This window comes from Xiphias gladius, chromosome 13 (assembly GCF_016859285.1).
Source record: "Xiphias gladius isolate SHS-SW01 ecotype Sanya breed wild chromosome 13, ASM1685928v1, whole genome shotgun sequence".
Classification (NCBI taxonomy): domain Eukaryota; kingdom Metazoa; phylum Chordata; class Actinopteri; order Istiophoriformes; family Xiphiidae; genus Xiphias; species Xiphias gladius.
Genome location: NC_053412.1, coordinates 6,754,528 through 6,768,435, shown reverse-complemented (window position 1 = coordinate 6,768,435; position 13,908 = coordinate 6,754,528). Strand labels below are relative to the sequence as shown.

At 39.7% G+C, this 13,908-nt stretch overlaps 1 protein-coding gene across 1 annotated transcript; it reads left to right on the top strand.

The window, feature by feature from the left end:
* The first annotated feature begins 2,872 nt into the window (after positions 1-2,872).
* Positions 2,873-12,299, top strand: pln (phospholamban). Its single transcript, XM_040142476.1, has 2 exons — positions 2,873-2,978; positions 9,920-12,299. Exon 2 carries the CDS (start codon positions 10,197-10,199, stop codon positions 10,356-10,358), a length of 162 nt encoding a protein of 53 aa, XP_039998410.1. The 5' UTR covers positions 2,873-2,978; positions 9,920-10,196; the 3' UTR covers positions 10,359-12,299.
* Positions 12,300-13,908: the final 1,609 nt, after the last annotated feature.

The window sequence follows — 13,908 nt, the reverse complement described above, 5'->3', positions numbered from 1 at the left end:
GTTTTCTCTGGCCCGCTGTGGTTTTCTGTATCAGTCAAGTTTTTTCTCTCCCTCTGTATCTTCCTCTCTTTCTAGCCTTAGGTCAGAGCAGTCTGGCATTTCACCATGTAAGGCTGCAGAGCTGAACTGAACGCCTGAGGAAAAAAAATATTTTCTTGGTGGAGCATTTTTTGTCGTTATTTTTCAGCTGGAATATAAAAGCATTGTTCGTGTGGACGAATAAAAAGACGACAATGCTAAAAGTGGATCACTGAGACACTTGCGGTCCATCAGACACGTATTTACCACCACTTGAGGAACATTTTACAGACAGGGATGACCTTATAGTCGACAAAAGCCCCTTTTTTTTTTTTTAACCTTAAAGGGGACGTTCCAACCAAAGCAATGCTCTCAGTTTCAGGATTGCCCTGTTCACACTCCCTTCATAACTGGAGGCTGCCCAGCAGAGCTATGGTCTGATCTGATGGCCACTGAACGGCTCCTCACAGAAACAATTCCTCTTCGGTGCAGCAGTTACACCGACAGAGGAGGTTAACTTAAACTGGATGGAGCATCACAGCTAATAATCTTCTGTAGATCCTCTTTTTTTTTTTTTTTAAAAATCAGTCCATACTTTAAACCATACTCTGATACAAGTATACATTATATTGTAGAACATTGTGACCCTCCAATAACAACTCTCTCTCCTACATTTTTTAATAATCTGTAAAATATTCAGTCAGGGAATCAGTCTTACAGTAACATATCTATGATTTTTTTTCTGGGACTTCACTACTTGATGTCTGCTGCTTAGTTTCATACACGATTTCTATCATTTACGTCTTCACCTTGTGGTATAATCGGCAACCTTCTTTCTGCCATCAAATATGAATCAAGGCAAATGTGACACCTTTTGAATGTGATTACACTTTATTACACTAGTGTGAGTAAGATCTTTAATGACAAATGGTGAACTCATGGTGATGCTAGAGGAAATGTCAAGGGATCACCAAAGTCATTAAATAGCACCACATTGAATAGCTGCTGAGTTATTTCCGTCTGGACCAAGGTGGCGGGCCAACCGACCAGCATCGCCGTCCACAGAGCCACAAACAAACAAAGGAACATTGTGAGATATTTTTCCAGAAATCCTCATCCCTTTGGAGACATTTCCATTTTTAATGGAGCTTTCTTTTGTGTGATTTGTATTGTACGTGGACTATTATTTTTCTTTGAAAGCTTATGTTATTCTCTAGCTATTAAAACATTTTTACTGTTTTCCAAAAATGTTTTTTTCCACACTTCATTAAAACAATAAAACAATGGAACTGTCTATTCTCTTTAATACAGTTTATCTCCTACTTGAGCAACCCAGCTTTCCCAAAAGAGGGGGATCCTCTTATCTTATGAAACATACAGTTGTCATGAAAGAAGGTGATAGAAATATCTGCCTGTCCACGTTTTGACACTGCCTGAAGTGTGTATCCACAGTGGAGTAATGAATAGCAATAACAACAAAGCTAAGTGCTTGGTACGTGACTGACAGCCTGTTTACATGCAGATTCTCCTTATAAGGCAGATGCAATGCTTTCTGGGACACAGTATGGGGGTTATTTTTACTTTTTCCTGACTTTTTTTTGAACCGCTTGTCTTTTTTGATTTCTCCCACGTGAAGGAAGCTGTCCAGGATTTTACACACATACCCTGCCAAAGACCCAAGTGTAGTTGTTTACCCCCGAAATACGTTTTAACCCATATTCGCGATGATCAGTTTGTAATATCTGGAATGCATTTTTGGAGTTTGACATGTCCATTTGAATCTGAATTTAAAACAAAGTAGATGTGAAGAGCAAACAAATTTTCATTAAAGTTACTACGACACATTAAAATAAGTATTATTGTGCTCTAACTAACAAGCCAGAAAATCTATTATTTATTCCCAAGCAAACTGCAAAAGTAAGAGATTTTTGGATGTTGTTACACGATGATGTAAGACAAATTCAGATAACAAGGCTCTCATCGGAAATTATTTTGTCATTGCTGTTCAACAATATCCTGATCTCAAAGGATCAATTCTCCGGGTCTTCACTGGTGTTGTCATGGCCAAACTGTATATTTAGAGGTGCCATCAGCTGTTCATCGGCACCACACTTGTACCAAGTATCTATCAGCCTGCCAGGATAATGAAAAAGATAGAGTACTCCAGCCATGATGTTTGACTGTTGGCCAAACCACAAGCTGGCTCTGCCATGATCCACTGGCCCTCACAGGTCGTGGATGTATTAAACAGAGGATGAAGAATTCAAACATGGTGACCCATCTGTTATATTGAGGGTGCTCACCCACAAGAAAAGAAATCCCTCTCACTGCCTTCCTGGCTGGTTGTGATGTATCAGCATTAGTGTCTGTCTGTGGCTGACCAAATTTGACTTGGATGAAAGTTTAACAAGTGTGAAAATCCGAAAAATATCCCTGGATTTGATGCTCAAGATGCTCATAGGTCATCATGACTGTTGGTTTATCCCTTATCCATGACATCCTACTTCTTGAACAGACTGATTTATCTGGGCGTTGTAATTGATGCCAAAAATAAACTTTGTTTAAAACAGACACGCTATATCTAATGTTATATTAAATATTATATTTAAATGATTCTTGACTTCGACTGTCACAATACAACTCGTACGCATTATTTCAAGTGCATTCCGACCTTTTATCAGTCATGGGAACCTGGTTTAACAACTTAATACTTTCAGGTTTTAGGGCTCAAACCCAAATTTCTGAACTAAATTGAACTGGCCTGGTAGACAGTGGCTGCAACATGTGTAGTTCACCAGACCTGGTACGAACTTGGCATCCCCACTCTCCCAAAATCTTTTCTAGGATGTCCTGCCTCTTTCTCTCTCCCTCTCTCTCACATTGTGTCCACAGCCTTGGAGAGTGTTGCTTATTCGACATTTCTCTCTCAAACTCCAACCAGCTCTGTTCTCATCTGAAAGGTAAGAAGCAACATCCTCCATTCTTTCAATCTAATTTCATATATAGATGTAGACAAGTACATGGGGAGATAATAATGACAACAGATGATGTATATGCGATAACAATGCTTACAATGAATCGTAAAACTAGAACGTCATTAAAAATACATTAATGATTATTATTAAATCGTCATGAAGATGCTTTCTTGACTTCCCGAGGTTCACGTTCATCAGGCAGTTACTTAACTTGTTAGTAGTAACTAGTAGTGAAATGAGTTCTGCAGTAGTTACACAGTTACAGTGAGACATCCTTTATCTGACTGTGTGAGTAAGAGGAGGCTAAGTTTTATGTTAAGATACAGAGGAGCACTGTATGAATCCCTGCTTCTTATAAAAAAAAGTCATTGTTCACGTACAGTAAACACAGCTCTGAAGAAAGGGGGCAGGCGGGAATGGAAACAGGACTGAACCTCCCAGAGGGATAAACACTCATCTCCACTTCTTACGTTCCCATCGAAGGCACATGATTTTATTTTAGAGTTCCTGGGAGCCAAAGCGACTCAATCTAAACACTGATTTAATAGTTTAAGGTTACACTCGCATATGCTAACAAATGATAATGGCCTTTAGTTTAAAAATCAGTCTGGTCCAGTCTGTGTCTTCGATATGAAATGGCTCACGTCATTGAATTAATGATAAATTGGGCAACTGGTGTTATTAGAGGCATCATTCTGGATTAAATGTTTGAGTTTTAGTTTCCTGTGGTGATTTCAATGTGTTTTCAGAAGCTTTTCCAGCCAGACAAAGGATGACTTTTAGAATTTCCTGTATTACAAATATGGACATAGTTAAACATAAAATGGCCAGACAGTAACACTTGTTGCCCAGTAAGTAAAAAACAAATATACAAAATTTAAAATGAGTAAAACTGAAAAGAAGCCAGTATCATTTTAACAAATTTAGCTAGATGTGTTCACAAAGCTAAAACAAACTAATATATAATGCTACTTGTCACCTTGGTCTCCTGTCAGACATCAGGTTCAAGGTCTCAGCTTATAATCAGGTGAAAATCTCTTCTCGGAAACTGGCAGATTGTTACTACTGCACTTTGATTTAGACAGATGTGTCTCGCTTAAGGGATACGCAAAAAAGAAAGCAAAAATGGAAAAAAAAGGTAACTCTCAAAAACAAAATCAGTCTTAAACACCTTATAGTTATTACACTGAGGATTATGTTTTTAAACTTTCTGTAGCAAGTTAAACAAATATCGTTTCTAGATGAAAACAATGACCATCTATAGATTTTTACAGTAGTTTGGAATTCAGTCTGACAAACTTAAAAGACATTTAATTTTTGTGTGACGTACTGGCACCCAACAGCTGTTATCAATGGGACGGTGACACTGATCGTGTCCCAGTTAGAATAGCAGGTCAGCATCAGCAAGTATCCGTCTAACCCACATTTGACTACTCAACAGCTGTCATACGCTGCCGGTTTACTGTCCGTTATTTTCTAAGAGGATGTGCCGTAAGTTGCAAGAGATACTGCAGCACCTTGTTAAAAAGAATGTATTGATCTTGATGGAAGCATGACAACAGAGGCATCAGAGGAACCTAATACACTGTTCTTCTCGTCTGCCTGGATAGATCCCCTCAGCTGTTAATACTCAACAGAAAAAAAGTTAAAAGTTCTATGTGTATTCATATGAGACTTTATGAACTTGTATGTGTGTGTGTGTGTAGCCTAATTTGCTGCTAAAGACGACAGCTACTGGTGCTGACACAGGCTGATAAAACTCACACCCATGGAATGACTGGCATCTACAAGTCTCTAGTGTGTACGTACACGTACACACACAGACACACACACACACACACAGACACACACACACACACACACACACACACACACACACACACACACACACACACACACACAGACATGCTAGGTTCTCTAAATATATGTTTTTTTTGAGAGAAATAGTACAGCCTCTGCCTCTAAGATGAAACGTTCAGTAACTGTCCCGTCTAACCACACGTGGACTTGTCACACCCCCCCTGTTGGCCACACTGGAGGTATTTAGCTCTTGAGACCAACGGCTAACAACAGCTGATTGTGTTTATAAAAGTGCAACATGGTCCTTTCAACAGAACGCAAGAGTTAGCAACTTTAACAGTCATAAGCATTTACAAATAAAACTTGATTTACGTGCAAGCATGGTTCTTCAGACGGCAAAACGTAAACAGCGGGGTTAAATTGAAGTCATCAACTGAAAATGTGTAAGAAATGAAAAAAAAGAAGTAATATTTTAATAACAGGGCCATGTACCTGTTGAATCATCATTAACAATCGAGTAAAACTCATTCTATATTTATCTATAGTGTTAACATTTATTATTAGCTGTCTGCTCTTTTAGTTGAAAAAAATATTAGTTAAAACAAATAAATTCCCTTTTCACGAAAATAACTAATTTCACATTTGAGAATAATCATCAAATTCATAGAAACTACAGTGGAGAACTGTGACAGCGACAAAAAAAACAAACTGATCACTTTGTTCCAGGAATGAGGGGTCTGACGTCTCCCAAAGGTTTTCAAAGCAAAACAACAACAATAAAAAGGGGTGAACCATAGGGCTGAAGAGGGATGAGCAAGCACAAATCACCGGGGCTGACAGTAATAGAATGAGACACCTGTTGTTTCTCAAAACTTCCCATTACGGCTTGCTATTGGCTTGTGAGCCTTCACAGTCAAGCAATCCCAACTTTAGAGTCCTCAAGGGCGAAAACTCCTAATCGTAACTCTTAAACTGGTAATTCACAAGAAGAAAAAAAGCAAGGATTTGATAAAAGTCGGGGAGAAAATGTGTAGCAGAGATACGTTTTTCTTCCACCTTGTTAAACATCCTTCAGATTTAAACAGCAGCCCCACTGAGGGTCCTGGGATCTATACTGGGACACCATGAATGAATATATTCAGATAGGGTGTGACCTTTGCAAGCACAATTACCATATAACTTCAGCTTAATGGAGTTTTTTTTTGCAGTTAATGCACCAACAAGGAAAATTAGATTCAGGGCCGCCACTCAAGCAGCGAGCTCCCAGCCCGCCCGACTACTCCGGCCGCTGCCAGTCCAGTCCAGTTGCATGCTTTTGTGTGAATGACGTGACATAGGTCAACTCCCTCTCTCAAATGCCTGTGGGCCTCTGACAAGGCAACAGCCCTGCCTGCGTGGTCCTGTGAGATGTGAGAAGCGCAGACGGAAAGAAGACGAAAGCAACAAGTGATGACAAGGAAATGGCTTGATGAAAAATAATAAAAGCTGATCCTTTTTATCGAGTCAGGGGTTAAATTTAGCACACAAGAGATATGTGTGCTATGTCTGCTACAGACTCACAGACTCCAAAAAGTCATCAGGCAGAAGAAAGCTGTCAACATTTAATTTTTTCACTCATTTTTCTGCTGAGGAAATGAGGATTACTTGCACACTAGTCACAGGGAAGAACGACAGCCTGTCTTCTGGCATGAAGTGACTGACGGTCGGCACTCAGCACATAATGACGTGGCTGATTTGTGCAGTCGAGCAAAGGATAACGTGGAGCACCAGTAACTCACACGCTGTCAGTCACTCAACTGTCGAGGCCTACAGCCAGCTCCCAATTTAACCCCAAGTTGGCAAAAGGTCAAACTACTGGCTTGATAAAAAGGCTAATTTCTCCTACCGAAAGCTACAAGTAAAGGAAGGAAGAAGGAAAGATAAGATTAAGTGGAAGGCTTTTGACCTGTTGTGTTGAATGATTCAGGGGCCAAGAGCTGGAGAGAGGCCTCACAAAATACCAGGGATTATGGATATTTATCATTTTGGATCCAGTATGAGCTGATGTCAGGGCAGGGCTCAGGATTTAAAGTCTCCTCTCATATGACACTGGGGAATTTAAGATTTTTGTCATTTGAGTGGGGAGGACACTGCTGAAGTGCCTTAAAATGCAGTTTCTGTGATGGCCACTAGATGGTGGCAACAAGAAAAGCTCTGACTGCACAGCAGCGGGAACAAAATCTCAAACTGTCTTTTTTAAATATGAAATACAGGTCAATAATATTTTCCACTAGAAGCTATGTGCATAAGCTATTTCAAAGTTAAAACTGCCTCTTCTTTCTTTGCCAGCAATTTTTTTAAAAAACAACTGTTTATTAAGGCTGAAATAATCTTTTTTTTTTTGGCCACTTGAGGGCACTGGAACAAGCTTGAAGCGTCAAATATTGACAAATTATCACCTTCTGTGGGAAATATCTGGGTTTTCTTGCTGCTAAATGCTCAACTGCGTTCACTAGCTAGCTGCTAACTCCGGCTGTCTGCTGTTTGGTGGGGGAGAGGTAACATACAGTGACTTTATCGCAGCTTTTGTCGCTAAAAAACAGCTGCCAGCTGCAGCTGGAAACGAGGTTGATGAGAGCAGTGAGTGAAACTGCCGGCTGGAAACCAAAACAAAGAGCTGAAAGAAGCTAAAAGGCTGAGAGGAAATGCAGTGAGGTGATATTCCTTGGCGGGGGTACATAACTACATGTAATACCTTTCACTAAATGCATAATTATTTGATCCATTGTTAACATAAACAAATTTTGATTATAAGGATTATTGCAGCTTAAAAAAGTATGTTTTTGGCTGTTTTTCTTTGACTGACAGCTTTGTCGGCCTTTCACTTTCAGCTTATTGTATGTCTCCTCCCAGGCTCCAACCCATTTACCAAAACAAGGATTTTATTTTCATTTTTTTTTTCTAGTAACTTAAAAAGAAAACCAGTAAAAACAAAAATGAAGCATCAAAATGTCATATCTGAAACCAATGGGTGACATCACAGACGCTATGGTCAGTTACCTACGTCCAAAACTGGACGGAGTGTATGGTGTAGCAGTGCAGAGTATTGGCCTTTTACTGGATTTAAATGTGCCTGGTTTAATCTGGCCTTCCTCACTCAAGCCCCACTCCTACTAAAATCTAATCAATTACAGCTGACTGCCCATTAAAAAAAGAACATGTACATCTCAGGTAAAGCTCCCTTTTCTTGCAGCTAGTACCTATCGTGGACCATGAATGTATCAACTGTTGTACTTCAGAGCATCTATCTGCTTTCCACATTTGATTCAAACCAAACTATGCCTCTAAATACGAGTTTAGGCGGGACACTATTTCACTATGTCAGTCAGCTGAGAAGTTAGGGTAATGGAGTTTTCCAATGGGAAAACTCCATTACCCATTATGTGTGTGTGTGTGTGTGTGTGTGTCTCTATGTGTGTGTAAAGATGTTAATATGTCAAGTGTTAACAGGTGACTCAGAGGCAGATCAAGTGTGGAAGAAAGAAAAGTGAAATGATAAAAATAGACGTGTTGAGAATAATGCAGAAGGCATCAAATGGCTAAAATGACTCTTGTTGTCTTTCCTGATCCCACTCTGCAACAAAGAAATGAAACATAACAAAATACTTTTTAGAAAGTTCATTCTTAGCATCCTAGGCACAGTGGAATTACAAATAACAAATTGACATTTTCATGTGGTGCAACCTTTGGGGCAAAACTTTGACTTTGAAAGCAGGATATCTAATGCATGGATTTCCACCTCAACAGCAGGCTTTACTAATAAAAAAGGCTCTAGGAATCCAAATCTGTCTGTATGCTCTTATCTCCTTTTGTCTCATAAACATGTAATGAACAACTTACCCAGCAGGGGATGCTAGCAGGACTTTTAATCTTGTTAAAAATAGAAAAGACCTTGGCAGAGCTGATGTACAAGTGCTAAGACGTTCACTGTTGTTGGGAGACACTATTGCAAAAGCTCGGTCACCTTGAGACAGAGACTTTGATCTCAGGAAAGTCCCGGATCAGATGACAAAAAGGGATTTAGCAGAGTGTAAAGAATCTGCAGCTGCACCGCGAACCTGATTTAGTATTTCTAAACACATGCTTGTTTTCCCCCCGTTACTTTCTCAACTCACAGCCCTTTTCCTTTTATGTTGTGGGATTATAACCATAAATTAACATGGCCATTAGAGAGCATGGGGCAATTATAAGAGGGGAAATGATTACAGTGAAACTATCAAAGAAGCTACATATGCCTTGTGGCACAAATGAAAAGTTAAATCAATAAACAATAAAACACGCTCTTATTCAATTCAATAAACGTACGTATTTTGCCGCTACAGCCTTTATTCTGTTATGACCAGTAGTTGCGGCAAACTTCTACTAAATGTTGCTGCACAACATTACCCAGTCAGTTCACTCACTTAATGACTGTACTTGTAATTAATGATCATCTCACAGTTACCACATGTGGCCACAGCGGCCGCTGTTTTGTGCACAGGCTCCCTTTAATCGACTGTTCCCCGCAAGGCAGGGCAAGCCTGCGAGGCTTGGGATTTCTCATTATGTCAAGACGCTGCGCACGGCGCCTTAGTGAGAGTGAGACCCCGCAGACAGAGAGTTTGGGGGCAGTGCAACTGCCTGTTGAAAAATTAATATGCGAGGGAAACATTAAACGGGCAAAACTCAACACTTTTAAACCCTTTTCTCATGCATAGATGAAATATACTCTTCGACAATGCTTCCAATAAAGCATTGATGAGTAAATGATCATGTATTCCTATAGCCTAGTAAACATCTGAATGGCATTATGTTAGAAGTATATTTTTCAACTAACTTACACCTTTGTTTTTCGTGTTTATGTTTTTTAATTACTCTTTCTCGCTGTGCAGAAAGGTCCGGTCATTCCCATTGTTGTCGTGACTTTTGTGTTGCTGTTGCTCCCACTAGAGTCTGGCTCAACCCGTCATCAGGCCTCAGCTGACGCCTCTGAGCAACTCCCTAATCATCACACCACGTACTGCGATAGAGAAAGGTCACACATAAGTATGTCTTTCACAACCTTTTTCTTACTGTCAATGCTTTCCCCCCTCTCCCTTTGTCAACAGCCGAGAGAAGAGAAGAGAGGAGAACAGAAAAGAAGAGGAGAGAAGAAAAGAGAAGTTTTTGTTCTGCAACCAGGACTTACCAAGTCCCCTTCTGGTTCAGGCTGCCTAAAAAACCTGACCTGAGCTCACCCCCAGACCATCTGCAGCAGTTTGATTGATTTGACCAGCCTTACCAGCTCAGACCAGCTCCTCTCAGTCCAAACAGGCCCAGCAGCCTGACTGAATTCTCTCCTCTCTTAACCCCAGCCGATCAAAATCTAACCAGTCTGCCGCCTTTATGGAGCGTGTTCAGCACATGACCAAGTCGGCCATCCGCCGAGCGTCTCAGATCGAGGTGAACCCACAAGCCAAGAGGAACCTGCAGGAGCTGTTTGTCAACTTCACCCTCATCCTCATCTGCCTGCTTCTCATTTATATCATCGTCCTGCTGAGCAGTTGAGAGCAGCGGAGCCACAGAGAGTTTGGCAAGGCTGTACTGTGGAAAAGGGTTTGGCTGATATATGGGTTTTACTGATATGCACAGATCCGATTTCTAAAATAGCAATAATTCCTATCATCCCTATATATCAGCCTAACTCTGTTTGACAACAGCCATGAAGAAAGATCATGGAGATAATATGACTCCATTGAAAAGAATAGCGGCCAAACTCAGGGATCAGCTTCCCTGCCTCTCTTTCTCAAGGGAATAATCCAAAGTGACGCGACTCCCAACAGTTTAAACTTCACGTGTATCTGCCTGCTGCTCATTCAGATTAATACCATGCTTACATTATAATGTGCTGATTTTAGTCGATTTACAAAGGACAGTGACTCCCTCCATTCAAAACTTCCTGTACAATGTCTCCTCCTTAAGAAATAATACGTGCAATGCGTGTAATCCTGAAACATCAATACATCACTTCTGTTTAACTCCCATTTCCCATAAGCCCCGTTCCCTCCTGCAACAACCACCCCCACCACAAGGCGAAAGATAAACATGTTGAAAATTGTTTTTTCCATCAGCAATTTTACTTCCTCCTTTGTCTGCCACTGCCAAAAACCCCAGACAGACAGACAGACAGACAGACAGGAGAAAGACACGTATGTAGTGACATCAGATGTTTCTATTTTGAAATGTGAATGCTGCCATCTTAGCGGTCACCAGAGCCTAAAAACCCAAATCTGGCAAAGAGAAACTGGGACAGGAAAGCAGCAAACTTTTGAAACTTTTATGTATTGCATAAATAAAAACATAGGGTGATAGGTAAACTATGAATCCCAAGATGCATTGTGGAAATAAACATCAAATCACCCAGCAGAGGTAAAAAATGACGCTGTTATGAAATCTGATGATACAACCAGCAGCATAAATGAATTGAATTCTTCGGATAAATTCAGTAACTTTGGTGTTGGAATGAAGAGGTTTTAATTTTGTTACCTCTCCTATTCGCAGCTCCTCTAGCTTCTTCTCCATAGTAAAAGCAGCTGAGACTCATGGGTATCGTAGTATTTGGAGCCCTCCGTCCGGCCATAATAACAGATAAAACATCATTTTCTCAGAAACAAAGCTGAAGTTATTACAACTGGAAAAGTCAAATTTGACCCGTCTACATCACACAATTTATTCAAAGATGAATGACTTTTGAACTAGTGTCAAGAAAATTGATAGCAGCCATGCATACTCATAGTTCTGTAACATGTTTGACATTACATTCAAATAGTCTGAATCGTTCTTGCTTAACATACTGTATATAAATATAATACGCAGAGCTCATTCTACGTACTGTTGGCCTTTAGAGTATTTGAAGTATAGACTGAGTTTATCTTACCTGCATGTGTTTCTGATGGGCTACATGTACATTTCAGCCACGTAATTCACTATAGGAAGTATGGACGATTCAGTGTGGAAGTGCTGAGTGCAAAAAGAAAGCTTTAAACACGCCTCACACAACCTCTGATATATTAGGCCTGATATATACAGTACATGCAGTTTATCGGTTTAGCTGTGAAGAAAACTTTACTTTGCATGGTGTGATATCATTTAATGACTGTTTATGACCTTTAAGTTCTGTTTCTGTTTAGCTATTAAAACTATTACTGACTAATGCTGATATTTTTGGTTAATTATAGCACAAGTGCCCTCAATGTGGTAGCAGATGTGTAGAAACAACTGTAAAGCCAGATTCCTAAAGATGTGCATTCTGAAGTCCGCAAGAATCTAATACAATTTTACCAGCCACATTTACATATAATGCATCTTCACTATATTTGCCATTAATTGAAAATGTAAGAATATAAATTACATTTGCAATTGTTTTTTTGCCCTTTTATGTATGTTTGAAAGATTGTACCACCTGACTTTTAAACTACACACAACCAAATAAATTGCATGACAAAAACATTGAAGTGTTTTGTTTTTTCTGATGCAGTTGTGGAAAAATTGTTTTACTTATTGCAAATCCAATTTTAAATTTTTGGAAAACATGGATTTAGATGTAAGAGTACGGGCCTTGTCACTGAGTCCATTTTCAAAGAATAATTTGGCCTGTCTATCGTTACTTGGGGGTCGAACAGACTGTGCAGATTAGCCAATGGTCCCAACAATTAATATACACATCAAGACATGTACAAGAGCAGCTGTTTGACAGGCCAGAACTTTAGTGTTTTGATGCACTCTCACCATCATCACCGTCATTTTCAGACACAGCAGGCAGCTTTTTTTTGCAAAAAAAAAAAAAAAAGTGGAAAAAGTTCTGCACTTCGCACCATGCAGGAGACAGTTAGCATCTGGTTGGTGAGCACTTAGCAGCTAAAGAACAAGCCACTTATTATTATTCTCTGGATTTGGTGGAGACAAAAAAAATGGGGGGTTGGGTAGCTTTCATTCTTCACCATTAAATATTTTTAATCTCAGTCGTGTTAAAAACAACCTACCAACAACACCCCCCTCGTTTGTACCGTTTAGCTTCCTCAGAACTTCTAGCTAACACAAACCGTCACGACTTGAGCCCGCCCTCTCATTGGTGAAATCCGAGTCGGTCTCCGTTAGGAGGGACCGCCAATCACAGAGCTCCCTGACACGTTTTCTGCCCAGCAACTGGCCAAGGGAAGACCCCGATAGGGCGGGAGACTGGAGCATTTCTTTTCTCCTCTGTGCTTGAGTAGTCCAATATAGACAAGCCGAGGGGGAGGTCAGTTTTGACTTGAAACACGTTTGATAGCGCAGTAAATTAATTTTTTGAATAGTAAAATGAAAGTTAATACCGTTGAGATTTTTATTTATTGAAGGCCACCCCTGACAGTTCTGCACCTGGGACTAATCAAGTGCTGGCTACAAAAACATAACGTTATCCCTGGTAACAGTAGCAGACATGTCCAACACCCTGTACAGCTCAAGTTACTTGACTTATTATAGGTCTACTGTGGCCTTTACCTCACATCTTTTATTTGTGTGGGGCAATAAAAATACATGGCTCCTGTTGCCACACAGTGTTTGTGATTTTTATATCAGTAGCGAAGGAACATATGTAAAACTTATTGTATGGAGACTATGTATATATATATATATTTTTTACCTTGCTTTGCTGTCAGTCGACCGTTTTGTTGCTCACACACACACATTAAATGAGTGCAACAGTAGGCTTTATCTCACAATCATAATTTTACTGTTCCATAACATACAACAGAAATGATACAAATATAAATAAATATTGTTATAGTTATAATTGTTACATATTTTTACTTCAAAAATGTCAAGACAGACATCATTAAATGATAAGTCACAAGGGTGACATCCAGTCACTTTAAACTCAGTTCATAACAAAAACTGCAATACATATACTATTTCAGTTCAGATCCTAAAATGTACAGATACAATTTTCTTTTTCTGCAATTTTGGAAAAAACTGAGTTGAAAGTAAAATGAACTGAGCCCTGGTCTGTATATCATCACATATAAAATCAACTAAATGGACAATGTTTAAGTCAGTTGTAGTTTCTGTGGTTCACTGA

What these genes read in the sequence shown, in the direction of transcription:
- pln (XM_040142476.1), top strand. Translation starts at nt 10,197, where the DNA reads ATGGAGCGTGTTCAGCACATGACCAAGTCGGCCATCCGCCGAGCGTCT.